Raw genomic sequence first — 19,060 nt, forward strand, 5'->3', positions numbered from 1 at the left:
GGTAAAGTATTAACCCCTGTTACACCCCGGCCTAGGCAACCGGGGTGCAACGTAGAAAAACAAAGATAAGGAAAATAAAACCACGAAGGCCCTCCACCAAAATCCCAAAACGAAGGTGTCTCAAACGAAAATATTAACAAACCCATTCACAACTATTTACAACAGACTATTTATTTACAACAAACACACCAAACTATTTACAACACGGGGGAGATCGCGACCATGACACACTGAAACACAAGGCTTAAATACATAGAAGGGGCAATCAGGGAATGGACCACAGGAGGGAAACACAGCTGGGGCAAATTAGACCTGACGAGACAGGGAAACGTAAACTGAAAACACTAAGATAACACAGACTTTCAAAGTAAAGCAGGAAATACATAACAGTCACGCAAAAACAAAACACTGACACACCGAAACGTAACATTTCCCCCTACCCAAAAATCAAACATGTAACCCCAAGTGAAATGTTTGATCAAAACCGGATGAAGGCTGGTGGAGGCTGGAGCGGTCCCACGGACCCTCCAGCGAAGACGGATGAAGTCTGGAGCGGTCCCACGGACCCTCCAGCGAAGGCAGACGAAGGCTGGAGCGGTGCCTCGGACCCTCCAGCGAAGACAAACGTAGACTGAAGCGGTGCCTCGGACCCTCCAGCAAAGGCAGACGAAGGCTGGAGCGGTGCCTCGGACCCTCCAGCGAAGGCGGACGAAGGCTGAAGCGGTCCCTCCCACGGACCCTTCAGCGAAGACAGACGAAGCCGATGAAGGCTGGAGCGGTCCCACTGACCCTCCAGCAGACGACGAAGGCTGGGGCGGTCCCACGGACCCTCCCCTCAGCGAAGGCAGACGAAGCTGATGAAGGCTGGAGCGGTCCCACCGACCCTCCAGCGAAGGCGGATGAAGGCTGGAGCGGTCCCACGGACCCTCCCCTCAGCGAAGGCAGACGAAGCTGATGAAGGCTGGAGCGGTCCCACTGACCCTCCAGCAGACGACGAAGGCTGGAGCGGTCCCTCGGACCCTCCAGCGAAGGCGGATGAAGGCTGGAGCGGTCCCACTGACCCTCCAGCAGACGACGAAGGCTGGAGCGGTCCCTCGGACCCTCCAGCGAAGGCGGATGAAGGCTGGAGCGGTCCCACCGACCCTCCAGCGAAGGCGGATGAAGGCTGGAGCGGTCCCACCGACCCTCCAGCGAAGGCGGATGAAGGCTGGGGCGGTCCCACGGACCCTCCAGCAGACAACGAAGGCTGGAGCGGTCCCTCGGACCCTCCAGCGAAGGCGGATGAAGGCTGGAGCGGTCCCTCGGACCCTCCAGCGGAGACGGACAGCTGAAGCGAAGGCAGACGAAGATGATGAAGGCTGGAGCGGTCCCTCGGACCCTCCAGCGAAGGCGGATGAAGGCTGGAGCGGTCCCACGGACCCTCCAGCGAAGACAAACGAAGGCTGGAGCGGTGCCTCGGACCCTCCAGCAAAGGCGGACGAAGGCTGAAGCGGTCCCTCCAACGGACCCTCCAGCGAAGACGGACGAAGGCTGACGAAGGCTGGAGCGGTCCCACTGACCCTCCAGCAGACGAAGGCCGGAGCGGTCCCTCGGACTCTCCAGCGAAGGCAGATGAAGGCTGGAGCGGTCCCACGGACCCTCCAGCGAAGGCGGATGGCCGAAGCGGTCCCTCCCTCGGACCCTCCAGCGACGGCGGACGGCTGAAGCGGTCCCCGGGCCCTCCAGCGAAGACAGATGGAGGCTGAAGCGGCCCTCGGACCCTCCAGCGATTGGACGAGCCCCCATATGTTACACCCCGGCCTAGGCAACCGGGGTGCAACGTAGAAAAACAAAGATAAGGAAAATAAAACCACGAAGGCCCTCCACCAAAATCCCAAAACGAAGGTGTCTCAAACGAAAATATTAACAAACCCATTCACAACTATTTACAACAGACTATTTATTTACAACAAACACACCAAACTATTTACAACACGGGGGAGATCGCGACCATGACACACTGAAACACAAGGCTTAAACACATAGAAGGGGCAATCAGGGAATGGACCACAGGAGGGAAACACAGCTGGGGCAAATTAGACCTGACGAGACAGGGAAACGTAAACTGAAAACACTAAGATAACACAGACTTTCAAAGTAAAGCAGGAAATACATAACAGTCACGCAAAAACAAAACACTGACACACCGAAACGTAACACCCCAATGTACACCTACTCCTGTCACAGACTAAACATTGTTTGAAAAACTGGATTTAACAATCTGTGTATTAAGTGTAGCACTGAAGTAAGAGAGTATGATGTCACTGGGTTGATTGGGTGGTTGGTTGCTGCTTATTAGAGAGAAGAATTAGAGAAGGAACTAATCACTCAATGGAAAACAACAAACTAAAACCAAAGTAGATCAGCATATAGATGAAGAATGTGTGAATGAGAACATGTCCCTATTGTTTTTGCATAGGTCCACATGATGTGATCAGCACTATTTAGATTAACAGTTACCCCCAGTTAAATAAACAAGATGATAGGTTGCTACATTGGCATTATGTCACAACCATAACTAAGTTTCCTATTGTGGCATGATCAGAAATCCTAATACTCATTAATATCTCTCTGGGGGAAAAAAACAAAAACAAACTTACCTTACATTCGCCTCCTGCTCCTCGTGTGCTGTAGTTTTCCACAATTATAATATAAAGTAATCCACCCACTAAGATAATAATATGAAATGGAAAGTAACATATAAAGACACCACACAAAAGCACAAATGGTGATAATGGTATTGGCAACTTATGTAGGTTATGTTGTAGTGTCGACAAAGATTCACCACGGACGTCTGAATCACAGTTCCAGTCCATGAGAAAGGAATGCAGCTGGACTCCTGTCTTTGAGAAGACGGCATAAGTATTAATACAAACATGCTGTCAAAGGTGCTCTCCACATGTAGAACAGGAAATCAGTGGATTTAACTCCTTCCCCCACCATTATGTGCTGTCTGTGCTTTTGTCACACAACCTACTGTATTTTACACAGCTTCTGACACTGCCCTCCTGCTGGTATACTGAAATTGCACCTCAAGAGTTTTCAACTGTGCACAAAACCCAGCTCCAGGATATTTAAATTTTTCTTTTGAAAATCTCGACCATTATTGTGTGTAGATATGCGTAACAGGAACAGAGAGCCACTTTGGATGCTTTTGTATTTGGCATTTTTTTCTATTTTCACAGGTCAGGTGTAAATGATTGTGCCTCTCAGAAAGCAGCAGCAGACTGACATGACTTACATGTCTATTTAAAGTTAATCTGAACAGAGTGACACTCTGCCATCTTCTGTGAAGTAACCTGAGTCAAAATATAAGTCACAAACAAGTGAATGGTAACTTCTTTAAAACAAAGTCAGTAATATTACACTGTCTTTCATTAAAAGTACTATAAAAATACTTATATGTGTCTGATCTCAGGTTTATGCCTTATTAGTCAAATAGCAACTATGGATATGAATCGTAAAGTGACTTGTTTAGATTACATAATTTCATTCAACATTTCAAACATGGGACAGTTAGATTGGAGGTTAGATTGTTGGCAACAGTTAGGTGTACCTGCAGCTGATGGTCTCCACATGTACTTGGCACGGTGAACTCATTGCCACTTCCAAAATACCCAACTCACAGAAAATCATCTAGTAAGTGTGGGTAGGTTTAAGCAGGGAAAATCTTTAAGCAAATGATCCAGAGAAGCACAACGTGGTTCTCCATTGACACTACATTAACAGACCTGAGCCTGTCTACCGGCAGAGACCCTGTTCTGCCAGATGGAGGCAGTGTCCAAAGTATGAGGAACAAGCAGCCTGTGCTGTTGCTGGGCCATCAGCCAGCCGTGGAGAAGAGCGCAGTTATAACATAAAAGGACCTGAAATGAAACTGACTGTTAAAAGCAATAAAAGGTATCTGCTACAGCCACTGTCTGTGCTTTTCATGCTGTTCTGATCTTTGATGTTTTTTCATGCCTCTACTGTTGCTGGTGAAGAAGCATGTCACGCCCTTCCCCCTTCCAGCCCACTTGTTAACCAAATAGCATTCAACCTTTGCACAGATTTGGGTTTTGGAGTGCTGCATAGAGTATGTTTGCATAGGTTGAAAACCCCTGTCTCTAGGCTTTCCATAGGCAAATGCATACGCAAATGGACATAACCGCTGTACAATAAAACAAGCGTTACTGGGGGAGCTCCATCCAATAACCCAGGGGTCGGCAACCTGTGGCTCTGGAGCCGCATGCGGCTCTTTAGTCCTTATAGTGCGGCTCTGCGTGGTTTGGGAAAATAAATTAGAAGTATTTAGCTGAAGTGTTTTTTATTTATGTTAGTTCTTTTTTAACTTGTAGTTCTAAATTGGAAGATTATTGTGATATTGAAATATAAAAATGAAATTATATTCTATTATTTTTTCATCGTTCAAAATAAGCGTCACACTCACGGATGCCGGTATACCCGCCGAAACGCCGTGCATTTATCGAGACTTTCAACCTCAGGTAGGCCAGTTATGGATCTTCGGATCCACATTATGTCAGCAGCTATTCTCCACCATGAACTATGTTAAAAACAAACACCGCTCGCGCCTCACAGATGACTGCTTACAAACCTGCATAAAGATGAAAGTGACTTCATACAGCCCCGATTTGCAGACGCTGTGCGCAGAGGTTCAGGAGCAGAAGTCCCATTGTAAACATATCACGGCAGACCCGACGATGTTTCCATGAACATGCTTTTCAACATCTCTTTATTGACCACTTTTCACATACAGTTGCTGTTCGCATACAGCCGGCTGTAGCTTTTCAGCTCACAGACCGACTCATACCAACACAACAGCACAGATAGCACAGACGTTAAGGCGGCGAGGCGTAATTGCGGGTGCCGCTCAGGTGCGTCCGCCTCCCCTGCAGCGGCGCGTCAGACCACGCCCCGCCACACACATTAACCAGGTAAAATACATATTTAGGCAGAACTTTGCAAATATCTATTTTTCTGTTTTTAGCAGCATAGTGCTTTTTTTCCAATTACTTTTTTAAAAGGCAGGCCAAGGCTCCAAAAGCCCAAAGGCAATATAAGGGTGGCGGCTCACAACAGTTTTTGTTTGCTACATGGATCATTTTAGTTCAGCTGGGTGTCTTTCCTTTTATTATATTTCTTTAAGAGTTCAAAATGTGTTAATTACATAAATAAAATTTAATTTTCTCTGTAGCTCTTCATGGATTTCATAAGAAACACACCTTAGTTGTTCACACAAAGCATAAAAGTAAAAAACAATATATACGGTGATATCTTCATTTTAGATGTCAAAAAGAATTTGCGGCTCCCAGTGTTTTCTTTTGCATGGAAACCGGGTCCAAATGGCTCTTTGGGTGTTAAAGGTTGCAGACCTCTGCACTAACCAAAGTTTAGCATAGTTTTGCAGCCATTGAGAAAATAACTCATTAGTTATGTAGTCAAGTTTTTTTTTTCAAAATAAATTACAAAACTCTTAATTTTATATAAAATCTGCTAAAAATGTGCTGTTTCGTGTCTTTTTTTAAGCCTTATTTTAACAGTGGGAGGCGTGTCTGTGTCTTGAATCCAAACTGGGAGCTAAGATAAGATGGGGCCTGATTATTCATGACTTTGTATATGAAGAGAAGGATTTTAAATTCAAGAATTTAAATTCTAGAATTAGCAGGGGGCCAAGAAGCTATGTTCTCTTTTTGTAGTTCTTATTAGACCGCTCTCTGCAGCATTTTAAATCAACTAAAGGCATTTCTGGTAGTTTTTATGCCAACCTGATAATAATGAATTACAGTAGCTCAAGTAATAGATGTAGTAATAAATGGATGGACTTTCAGCATCACTCTGAGATAGGATTTTTCTAATTTTGACAATATCATGCAGATGAAAGAATGTGTGCTGTTAAAGGACATATGCTAGTCAAAACTGACTCCAAGATTACTCGCAGGGTTACTGGAGGCCAAGATGATGCCTTCAAGAGTAAAAGTAAGTCAATGTCATTTGTAAAACGTGAATACTTTTTTGGACAGTGGGATATTTTTTTTCTGAGAGATTTGAAGTTTAGACAGTAGGGATATTACTGAAAACTGAAGCGTGTGTACAAATTGAAGAACTTTGTAAAATATGTGCAAATGATATTTAAGATAATATAATAATCTTTACATTTTTGAGATTTAGGACATCTTGTTTTCGAGGAGATATTTGAAGAAAACTTCAACTTGTTTGAAGGTTTTAAAATAAAGTTTGTGGTTTGTCCTTTGTCCATGATGGTTGAGATCATTAGCCGTCACACCTCTTCTGCTTTACTGCAACAGAAGTCTCTTCAAAAAGCAAGCCAGCACTGCTTGTCATTCTCTAAAGCTGGGCTGGTTTGGAAGACTGAAATATTTTAGGGGGATTTGGCACCAACCTCCTTCAATCCAATCAACTATGACTAATGTTAACACAGGTGTAAGAAGGATTTACCTGCTCAGCCACGTTCCATCCGTCATTTAGAAACTCAACATGTTGCTGTGATATTTTATCCACCAACTGAAGACACAGCACGGGAACATCAACAGTGGAGCTGCATGCCTATTTCCAAGCTTTTAGCCTCTCTGTTTGAGCCACTCATACAATTTTTTTTGTTGTTGTTCTCTGTGAGCATTATATCTGATTTGTGACTTTTTTTTGTAACTCAAATTAGGTTCCTCTTTTTGGTTGTTTCCTGATAGAGGGCTTGAAGAAGCATGACCGATTGACTTGAATGTGCAGCCATCGTGTCGCCTTAGTGCATGCGAGTCTGCACAGGCAAATCAGCACGAATAAACTGAGACCTGAAGCAGTGGCTCACTGCTACATGAGCTTCAGAGAACTTAAGCTAAATTGCAAACACAAGAATGTCAAGCTGATCACAAATTCTGCTTGTGATTGCTTAAAAAAGGGGAAAAAAATGCTGCTTTGTTTCAGGCTGGAATACATGCAGACTGAACTGACCGTACGCTTCAGTCTGCACTCTGATATATGAGACCAGATGTCTTAATGTGCCCTTGTTTTCCGCAGGAAAATACTACACTACATTCAGATTTTTAAACTTCCACAGTGCTCAGTCTTCTCCTTCTGTTGTTACCACAGACAGGTTTCAACTACCATCCATTCATTCATGAAGGTCCCGCGAAGATGCCATTTTCTAGACTTCAAGGACTAATAAGAAATAGTTTTCAGTGGAGATTTCAAGATGAATTAAAATTCAAGAAAAAAATGGGACTTTACCCAAGAAAGTACTATTTTAACATATGAAAATGAAGTAAGCCACAATACACATTATTGTGGTTCTGTTCAAAGTTAGTTCTTTAGTAATGCCAATGGTATTTTCTTTGAGATTCTCGTACCAGAACAGAACCACAGACTTCTGGTTTCACTTCAATTTCAGTTGTCACAACGCAGGACAACTTCATACTGCACCGAACTCTGTTCTTGAACACAGATGGGAGCATTTTTTTGGGTTTTTTGGGCTCACATATTAAATTGATTTCCTTCATTCTGCATGTCATTTCACTTCACATCATTTCACTTGCTTCCTCTCGCCCTCCAGTCTGTGATCAAAGGCTTGAGAAAGTTTTCATTTTGCTTTTATGAATGATAATAAAATGAACACAAGCACACAAGTTCTCATTTTTGCAAACTTCAGAGGGATTTCCTGCATGAGGCAAACACGCACGTGGCTGATTTAATCTCTAACAGAGGGGAAAATGTGTGTGAAGAACTAGATTGTTTGTCACTTGAAATCTTTGAACCACTGATAAATTACACTGCTACGGGCCGCTGCCATTACTGCAGACAGGAAACAGCAAACGACATGCAGACTAAGGGTTTTCAAGCCAGTTATTGGCACAGTTTGATCTGATAAACAGGACACACAGGAAATGAACGGGGGGGGAAGTAAATTGTCAAAACAGAGTTTTGTTATGTGAATGTTAAAGATCCGCGAACGATAGTTGATTTTCATGTGTGACTGTGTGTTATATCATGTTGGATAAAATATGACTGTACACAGTAAAGATTGTACAGCAGCAAGTTTACATTTAGACCTTTTTTTGGAAGCTTACCAACTTACAAGTCTTCTGATAGTGATAGGACTTGTTGAGTTTAATCAAACTGAAGACAGTAAATGTAACAAAGATCTTTGTTTGTTGCATTTGGTTAAGAGTCAACACTTTAAAATGCTGCAACTTGAAAAATAATTTCAATATTGTGTAAGAATATTATGTTAGGCACTGTAATACATGTTCAGTGGAACATCTGTAGTGCATGTATTCCAAAGAGACACGCTGACTAACCTGCAGTTTATATAATGGAATTTTTAGCTAATGTTAGTGTTTGCTCATTTCCAAACCTCTTGACTGGAAATACCAAACCAGGAGACCAACAGGCTTATTTTCTTGTTTTGTAATACGGACATGATAAATGAGTCCATACCATTTTTACCAAAATATTAATACATTACTAGTTATAGTATGGCTTTGGTTGACTTGTAGGAATCACGAGAAAACAGTATAGTAATATTAGTAGTTTCAGTAAATGCCTCAAAATCTCATTTTGACGTTCAGGTGACAGCGCCCTCTAGTGGATGTGAACATTATGAGATTGATTGTATATTTTCTTAACCAATTGTCAGGGCAAGGGGCTGGAGCCTATTCCAGCTAACACTGGAGTGCAGTGTAAGGTTGTTATAATCCTGAATTACCTGTTAACTTAAAACCTATGTCTTTGGACTTTCATAGGAAAAACATGCATACTCCACACAGAAAACTCAAGCTAGCAAGCCTGTTTGAGCCAGGAATCCTGTTGCTGTGTGGCAACAGTGTTAACCACTGCACTGCCAAGCAGTTTGGCAATGACATTAACAAATTACTACATTTAGTGACACTACAGCAACGTCACAATAGGAGGGATGTTGGGGTTAATGAATGGCTGTTAACACAGGAATTTACTCTTCCTTTTCAAATTGATAATCACTTGTGGTTTTTAGCTATGACCTTTTTATAACCTTACCACATGCTATTACTGTAAAGATGACTGTAATGGTTGCATGAAATTAAAGTTCTCATTTCAAGCCAAACCATAATCTTTCCTAATCACATTCAACTTGTTGTTAGTTGTTGCTTTTTTCTGCTTAACACAAATCCAAACCAATAGAATTACCATATGAATCAAAGGATTAATTATGTTTCAACAGTGATTATTGACAGTTTAAACCAGAGGCTTATGTATCTCATGCTGCAGTATGTTCATAAAGGTCACAACAGATTGGAGGATTTCTTTTGTCTTATAGTGGGAATAAAATTATGTTCTGATAACGATGTGGGGTTACTCCTCAGTTATTGTGCAACTTGATGTAGCAAATGGTTAAGTTAACTTGAGATCTTTTTAATACTTTTTGACGTGTTTCATTTATGAGAAACAAAGCAAACCAACAAATAAAAGTTATTTTAGTTCATTTGGAGAAAAGACTATCCCTTTTTTATAATGGCCTGCTGAACCTGCATCAGCGTGTGTTGTGTAAATCTGGTAGAGATTATCGGGGTCCTCAGTTTTGATTGAAAATCGTCTCAAATTTGCCATGGCCGTGATGAGAAAGGTTTAACGTTACCCACAAACCCCACCTCCCTGTTGGTCCCTTTCTCTCTGCTCTCTTTCCCCATCCGCTGACTCAGCCTGTCAGTGGGTGGGTCTTTCATCCTGTCACTCAGTGCTGCTCCTGCTTCGTGATTAGTTTCTCTCTTCCACGCTGGTAGGCGGTGCCATCAGATCCACATGGAGGCAGTTGGGTATCTCTGTGCCCGTTAGTCTATTCCATCCTCCAGTGGCGACGCTCCAGACACGCTGGACCAACTTGGAAATACTGCAGCTGGACTAAGAAAAATATGCTCTGAAGACTTGCTTATTTTAATAATACTTTTATTGCTTAATCCATATTTTTTCAATAGCAGTGGGGAAGAAGACCTATCTTATTTGCGCGTAAAAGTCTCTTGTCATTTCATTCTTAATTAACTGGAGAGGAGAGCGCTGAACGATAGTGTTACTGATGTTTTCCTTGCATTTTAGATGGACTTTGAGCTCTTCTTAGCAATCACATTTACCTGTGACAATTTAACTGATTTACAAGTTAAACTGGCATAATTTATGGGAATATTTAGATTATTGGATTTTTTTTCCTTGGGGAACTTTGCGCTTTCCTGGAGATAACTATTCTTTTTTATGCGTAAAATCTTTTTGTTTGGGTCATTTTAAGAAACAGAGACCCGTTAGCGAACACTTTGCTATCTTGTGCAAGTGAAACGGGTTTGATGGAAACATGACCAAAGCCGTAACTGGGCTGGTTATCCTGCACACCCTATGCCTGCTCCCGCTCCTGCTGCTTCACGTCTCACCGGTGTGTCTGTCTGCGCAGCACGGACATCCAGCGCGCTACTTCGGCCAGATAGCGGAGAACTCTCCAGCTGGGACGCCAGTGGAAGGGGTGGTAATTTCTGTCACAGCTGCAAACTGCCCCGGTGCGAACCTCACTGCCAGTTTGAAGGGAGATTACGCGTCAGATTTCAGACTTGTTCACTACCGCGGGCATCGGGTCCATCGAGCGCAATTATGTTTGGTCTCCGCAAAAGCACTGGACCGGGAGTTTATAGCTATGTACGAACTGATGGTGGAGCTGCCAACTCGGTGTATGAGGAGACGAGCCATCGTCCAGATTGAGGTGTCCGACAAGAACGACAACATCCCTCTGTTTACCAGCGGGAACAAGACGATTGAAGTAGATGAATTAACGCCGCCCGGAACCGAGCTGGCTCGCTTTGACGCAAAGGACGGTGACGCGGAGAGCAATGGACATGTCACTTTTTACGCATCACCGGACTTGTACCTGCTCCACGTGGATCCACAAAACGGACAAGTGAGCCTAGCAGGATCTCTCGCTGGATTCAGCCAGGTGACTTTGCGCATTTACGTGAAGGACGGAGGAGATTTAGCACTGATAGGTGAGCCGGTGTTCTTGCGCATCAACGTCCGCCGGTCCAACAGAGCGCGACGGATGCCGCGGGCTCTGTCCGAGGAGCTGACCTACACAGTTACCGTTCCGGACCACGTCAGAGTTGGCGACCTAGTGTTCACAGTTCCTGACCAGAGGTTCGATCAACGGTGGTTTGAAGTGATATCCGAAGCCGACTCACCAGTCCAGATCGAGCGGGATTCGGGGCGTTTGTACCTGGCGCGCAGTCTGCGAGAGCCCGCCGAGGTGGTAGTGAAGATTCAGAGCCTCCGAGGTAAGAAAATTCTGGTTTTCTTTTCGTGCGTAAAAGCGCAAAGAAAGCCAGACTTACCTGAAGATTGTCATGCTGGCTTAGGAGGCTGGTGTCTACCTTTGGATGTTGAAGTAGACGTGGTACTCAAAGTGTATTTTATTGAGTCTTAGCCACATATCTCTTTTTTAAAATTTAAAAGTAGGGCCAGGAGTCAGCAAGGTAAAACCAAAGTTAGTAATCGTAATGTGGAGGAACATTACCTTTTCAGTACCTTTTCTAACAGTTTCAGCAATAATTTCTCCCTAAAATTATTGCTGAATCTTCCTTTCAGAATTGAGTGGTGCTCATTCATTTAGAGAAGTTTGCGCGCGTGCTTTTGTATGTTTTGGCTTTTTTCCATCTGAGTTTAAATCGACCTCAACGGTCACTTTCCACTCTTTCATTCATTCCTTACAACACTCCACACGGCACTGCCAAGTGTGTGTTTCTTGTGTGTGCGTGTGAAAGTCTGTGCGAGTAAAATACACAGAGTGAGATTACTGTTGCCAGTAATTTGTTAAAGGACAAACAGAACTGAGAGCGAGGTGAGGCAGAGTATATACAAGTCAACACACTTCACACAGAGATTTTACTTTTAAAATACAGTTACCACACACACACACACACACACACACACACACACACACACACACACACACACACACACACACACATACATCCACGTGTTGATAGTTCTCCAAAAGGAAAAAAATTGGACTGCAGCTTATTATTTAAATGGCAAACAGCACTTGTACAGAATTTGTTTTGCTTACCAGCCTTTTTAACAGCACCTTTATTAGTTAGGATTCACAAGGGTTACACAGCCTGAACATAAAATATTCATATATCCATGATTTCCAAAAGACTAATCCAATCTGCCATTTCTGTGGTGAAGGTTGGATTGTGATATGTAGCAATAACGACCTGGTTAAAGGACGGCTTTTCAAACCATATTCACATGGTCGTATGTGTGCCACTCTTTCATCATACATTGCCATGGTTAAAAAAAGATTTAGATATAAGCTTAGAGGCAAAAACTTGTTTAAAATAAGCTATGCCTTGCATGGTTTTGTCTCTTTTCCTGCAATTACAGGTGAGCTTACAAGCTTATTTCGGTTGTAGCACTCTTTAGGTCAAATCTGCCTCTAGGTTTTACACAATTATGTGTTTTCACGCCCAAGTGCACTGTGTTAAAATTTACGTAAAACAAGTTTTGTCTTTATAAGTATTGCCATAGTTTGAGTAATAACTCAGGAAATTACAGAAAGATCAAAGACCTATTTAAAGGAGTTTAACAAACTACAAAAAAGAAAGACATTTATTCTACTTTACCATCAGCGATGAATATCAGCATTTAAAAAGAACATGTTTTCTACCTAAAGACCAGTTCTTACTTAGGAGTCTTCAAAAATCTGAAGCAAGCAAAGTCAAAACTTGGACAAATGAAAGCTGTATAGCCTAAGAAATTCTACTTAGGCTTTAGGTGAAATATGGATGTATTAACCCTTAACAAAACTCACCCAATCCCAGCAATCTGTCAGTCACAATCTCCCCACCCCCAAAGAGGCAAAATTCTCACATCTGGTGCTACACTCACTTAAAACCAAGAAATATTTAAAAATAGTATTAAATCTGCTGGTTAACATATTATGAGTCTGAAATGTGTTAGTGTCTTGCAGCTCTGATGTGTTTGACAGGATGAAATGACATCCAGATGCCAATGTGCTCATCCTACTTTGCAAAGTCAATGTTTAATCAAAAGACTAAACTCTTCACATCTGGATGGTGGTGGTTGTTCTGGCAATTCGGTGTCCTGGTCAGATCTGGTTAATCAGTTGATACAAACTGCATCTCCGATGTTTATTTGTAGAAATTAGTTGTGTTTGCTCACCTGGAGATCTCCCAGGTCTGAACACACAAGTCAAAACAGATCCAGAACCTCAGACAGGAAGCAGTGTTTGTGTTAAAGCAGACTGCCGAGCTCAGATTGGCTCTGGTTTGTGACTGCAGAGAAAGAGTGTGTGATTTGGTCGACACGGCATTGAGCGTGTTATAAACTGGCCGGCTGATTGAGGCGAACTGTCTTTCATCGGCTGTGGTTGCGATTTTGATCTGTGGGAATAAGGTCTGGGCAACAGCAGCGGTCTGGTGGAGGCAGTGCATTCGTCTTTGATTGGTCAGCTGGCTAAGCAGATGCTGTTTGTGTTTAAATAGTTTGCAGTTGGAAGTTCCTGACTAATGCTGGTCAAACAGGGAACATAAGTTTAACCTCTGGATCTGCAGATGAGTCAGTTCAGTTCAGTTCAGTTCATTTTTATTTCAAACATTTCAAACATGTGCCTTCACAATCATTACAAAATATCATTCCATTATTTGTTTGAAAAGGAGTAGGCTGAAGTATTTACTTATTTGTCCCTACCCCCTCAAGTTTTACCTCTCATTCATTTAATTTTTTTTGTCTTAAATTAAACAAACAACATATGAAACATATGAAGTAAAACAAAACATAACATACATAAATCAAAACAAGAAATTAGCAAGCCCCACCACAGTATAGTTTCTTTCATATGAAAAATACAGAATGTGTATATTTGCAGATACACAAGTTATGGAAAAACAACAAACCAAAACAAAACAAAAAAACAAAAAAACAACCAAAAAAGAACCGCAACACCATTACCAGCAACATTACCATCCTGGGTTAACCCCGTTTTCTTCATTCTTATACTTATTTAAAATTAGGTTTTTATATTTTACTTTAAACTGTTTTATGTTTTGACTGTCTTTTATTTCTTCTGTTAGACTGTTCCATAATTTAACTCCTGCAATTGAGATTGACATAGTTCTTAAAGTTGTTCTAGCACTTTGTATTTTTAAATTCCATTTCCCTCTTAAGTTATACCCACCTTCTCTTTCTATGAACAATTTACAGATTTCTTTGGGAAGCAATTTATTTCTGACTTTATACATTATTTGCGCTGTTTTAAGCTTCACCAAGTCTTGGAATTTAATAGCTTGCATTTTGACAAAGAGTGCATTTGTATGGTCCCTGTACCCTACATTATTTATTAATCTAATGGCCCTTTTCTGTATTATAGTTATTGTTTGTGTGTTACTTTTGTATGTGTTTCCCCAGACCTCTACACAGTAGCTCATATATGGCAGTAGTAAAGCACAGTATAAAATGTGCAGTGCTTTCTGATCCAACATATGCTTTGCTTTTCCCAGGACGGCAATGCCCCATGCCAATTTCCCCCGAACATAAGTAATGTGTGGCTTCCAACAGAGCTTGTGGTCAATGATCACCCCAAGAAATTTTATTTCATTTACTCTTTCTAAATATACATTGTCAACACATATTTCTACTTCGATGTTTTTCTTTTGGTTTCCAAACAACATAAATTTGGTTTTATCGAGATTCAATGATAATTTATTTATATCAAACCACTTCTTTAATATCGTTAATTCCTGTGTGATCATTTCCAAAACCTGTGGCAACTCCACACCTGAACACAGTATATTTGTGTCATCTGCAAATATTACAAACTTTAAAATCTCCGATACTCTGCAGATATCATTTAAGTACATAATAAACATTTTTGGACCCAGTACTGAACCTTGAGATACTCCACAAGCTATATCCATCAAATTAGATTTATATTCATTTATTTGTACATATTGTTGCCTATTCCCTACATAGCTTTTTAACCATTCCAAAACCACTTCTTTTTCCCTGAAATCATCAAGTTTACATCTAAATTATTCATTAAAAAAAAAAAATCTAACAATGATTCATCAATCAATAGTATTTTTTTAGTTGAATGGATCAGTTACTTTTAGTCAGGCAGGATTTCTGACTAAAATGTGTAACAAGGACCTGAAAAATTAGCTTGCTTTAGTTCAGAAACTCAGAGAAAATCAAGTTCTGAATTTGCAGATTGTAAAAAAAAAAAAAGACATAAGATGTGAATCACAATTCTTGCAGTCCCACGTTCTCCTCACTGCCTGTATATAATAAATTACAGACAGATGTCAAGGTGTATGTTCCCCCCCACCACCACCACCACCACCACCACCACATGCACACGCACAAACACAGACACGCACTGGTCTCTCTTACTCCTTGGCAGGATGTCCATCACTGCAGATAGCAGTGACTCTACTGACTCTGCTTTATCCTTGACTGTTTATAAATCTAAACACATGATAACAGCTGTCTTTGTTTCCTTACATGTGTCGTGGCCATGACTTTAGTAACTGAACAAATTTCCTCTACGTAGGCAAAAAAGAGAGCAACGGAGTAAATAATTTTGTGGTGAGGTAAAAGCTGGTAAATCTGGCAATTTTTAGCCAACAGTCTTTTACGTAACACATCTTTAGGTCTAAACAACAGAACAGATCCAATGCCTATGACTTCCACTTGTGACACTTGTACATAAATAATGTCTTCAATGTGAGCATTTGCAGATTTAAAGATAAGACAAAAGCAATACTGATGATTTTTAAATATTTATTGTTTTCGGTGATTGTTTAGTTAAGGTTTAAGCACAGGTTAGGTTTGGGCCTCGAAAACAATCTGTTCTTCTGTTTATTTTCTGAACTCCACTGAAAAGACCACAAGAACCTAGCCATAAAAATCAGTCATTCTAACCCCCTCCATAGCCAGTATACCCAATATTGTCATGTTTTGGTGAAGTTGTTTTGAGTTTTTGTAGATTATTGCTATCAGGAATTGACTAGGACACAAAAATATCCCAGATGTTTGATCAAAGGTTGTTTTAGTAGAGGAAAATACAAGCTCTACAGGTCTATGTCATGTTATGTCAGCTGGATTCAGCTGGCATGTTTTCAAAGAATTTTGTATCACTCTGTAGCATTCTACACTTTTATTGAAAATCCTGCCTTTGAGGTCTTTTTTACACTTTCACTTTCATATCAATGCTTTACACGACACATACTGCAAGGTCTTATGTTTAAACTTAATAAAGATAAAGGTATGTCAGTAAAACTACTTGTCATTATTAAGAGAAAGAGCCCATATAGATGCTGTGAGGCAACTTGACAGGTTAAACCACAATAAATAGCGATAGCATGCACGTGGTGTGTGTAGTGTGTAGTTGTCTGCCTCTTATAACTCCAGTGATTTTCCTGCAGCTTGAAATCTTATGTGATCTTGTCAATTTCATGAGTCCAGCAACTAACCACTCTTACTAGATTGTATCATGTCATCTCAACAAGAACAAATTAAGTTGTTGAATTTCATACAAATCCTACATGATTTGGTTACGTTCAAGATAGAAACATGACATTCTTGTGTTCAAATTACAAGGTAGACTTTTAATGTAACAACCACCCAATTTACTTTTTTTGGTATACCGAAAAAAGTAGAGGCGGCTGCTCGACTTGACTGAGATGGATGCCTTCCCGTGCAGTGTCGCAAGATTTAACATTGCTATATTATTGACTTACTTCACTAGAACATGATATGAACAATTTAATCTACCCATGCATATCATGTAGTTTCTACACTAAATAGTTACACTTAACTTTAAAGCATGAGGCAATTGTGTTAAATACACGCAAGATGCTTACATAAATCCAAGAGATGGCCAATCCCTTTTTTTCAGTGTAGCGGCAACAATAACAGTCGCCTCAAGGTGACCCAACAATAATACAACCCTACAATCAAACAAGCCTATATGAGCAAGCAGTTGGCAGTGGTGGAAAGGAAAAACTCCCTTTTAACAAGAAGGAATTTTCAATAGAACCAGACTCAGGCTCAATTTTCCTTTTTAAATTTTCCAAGCAGCATTCTTTAAGAATACCCCACTTATTGGAATTTATTATTGGTTATTCAATAAGAATACTGGGGGCTGAATTCAGACGTCATAAAATGTTGTCAAATCTTGGAAAAACAAGCATACTTAAGCACGAAACAGTGAACATGTGAAGTAATCAAATGTGAACGCAGCAAGAAAACCAACTGAAATTAGCGACTATGACTCAGACAAACTTCCCAGAGTGCATAGCCTCTATTTTTTAACTGTCTCATTAACTGTAATAAATGTGTTTATTTGCATATTTAAATGAGAAAATCTTTCCTGTTGGCTGCAATTAATGCAGCTGCCTTCACACCGACGGGCCTGTTCCCTCATTAAGCTGCAGCTCTACTGTTGTTAACTGTTATTAAATGTTTTAGCCAAAGTGTGTTTGTGTCACACACACATACACACATACACACATACACAGATACACATTGTTTCTCAAACATGGTCCTGGTCTGTCAGGATTTTCTACAGATTTTCTGTGCTTGGCAGCCCTGAGGTGACAAACGTACACACACTCATACACACCTATACACACACAACTCACACACACACACACTCATTTTTTCCCCCTTCTGTTTATTCTATTGTCTTTATTTCTGGATTTAGCCCGAGGCCGGAAGCAACCTGCCACAGCGCCACATGTTTGTGTGAATGTGTGTTTTGTAAGACGCCAAACACTATGGGACTGTGTGTCCTCGAGGCTGCTTAGCATCAGAGTGATTGTGTGTTTGTCAGTGCCACATACATTGATCACAGTAGTCTCGATATCTGTGTGTATTTGTTGGTATTTTAGTGTGTGTGTGTGTGTGTGTGTCTGTGTCTAAAGTGCTGGAGGATAAATTACTGTGACCACATGCTGAAGCTCCCCAGAATGACCTTTTTAAAAGGCAACAAAGCAGCAACACACATAAATAATGGACTGGATTCACCATATTGAACATTTTTACAGTTTGTAATTGCACAAATACTGAAGCTTTATGCATTCAGATATTTGAATATAGATTATTGATTCCAAAATCCATCCGTTTTTAGCTCAAACGTGTTATATTCAGTTTTACTTTTGGGATGAATTTTGCCAATATAACAATGATGCTAATGTAAGTTTTAGTACGTGCAATTGTTTTCAGAATGCTTGAAGCTAAAATGGTTCCTTAATTCTTAGCATTCATTAGCTTCAGTCCGGTCAGCATTCTAGCTGTATGAAAACAAGAATATAACCTACTTTTAAGGCTATAAATCATCATCATAATATATCATGGCTGTAATAAAACTTGGAATCTCAGTGGATAACTACATGGACCAGAGACAGTTTTTTCTTTTCCGTTCCTCTTTGTCTGTCCCCATTCCACTTTTCCATCACTCTTCCTCCCCATTGTTTCTGTTTCTCTGTGTTGTCCTAATAGCTTATTGACAGCCAATCAGCTGTACCCTTGGGCAAGACTGCTCACCAATCACCAAGTAGGACAAGGTCATTTAATCTTGACTGGACCAATAAATACACACCCAGTGCAGCAATGTGGAATAAATGCATATACAGTATGGAACTTTATTTATTTATTTTATTACATAAAGTTCTTCAAACTGTTTTGTTGTTTCAGAGACATTTTGATGGTTGTAATTTAGAGCAAATTCTGTCAATATACATTTTAGAAAGTTCTGTGCTAACCTGGGGGTCAGTAAAGTAAACCCAGTGCAGAAGTACCTTAAAGTGCAATACCACTGAAGGCTGCTAGTGTATGATTTCAAAGCGTCACTGGCTCCAAAAGCGTCGACTTCGCTTACAGCACACCGAATCAATATTTTCCACACGTCATTATGATGTCATTAGCTAAAATGAATGCTTCCTACCAGTATCCTGGTGCCCTCAGGAAAATAATTCTGTCA

The 19,060-nt window shown here is 40.9% G+C and overlaps 1 protein-coding gene across 1 annotated transcript in view; it reads left to right on the forward strand.

The window, feature by feature from the left end:
- The first annotated feature begins 9,810 nt into the window (after positions 1-9,810).
- LOC113031425 (neural-cadherin) overlaps positions 9,811-19,060 on the forward strand; it is a 141,365-nt gene continuing 132,115 nt past the window's right edge. The window contains exon 1 of the mRNA XM_026183492.1: positions 9,811-11,330. Coding sequence (XP_026039277.1) covers positions 10,367-11,330 — 964 coding nt within the window. The 5' untranslated portion in view covers positions 9,811-10,366. The remainder of the gene's footprint in view (positions 11,331-19,060) is intronic.

This window comes from Astatotilapia calliptera, chromosome 11 (assembly GCF_900246225.1).
Source record: "Astatotilapia calliptera chromosome 11, fAstCal1.2, whole genome shotgun sequence".
Classification (NCBI taxonomy): Eukaryota; Metazoa; Chordata; class Actinopteri; order Cichliformes; family Cichlidae; genus Astatotilapia; species Astatotilapia calliptera.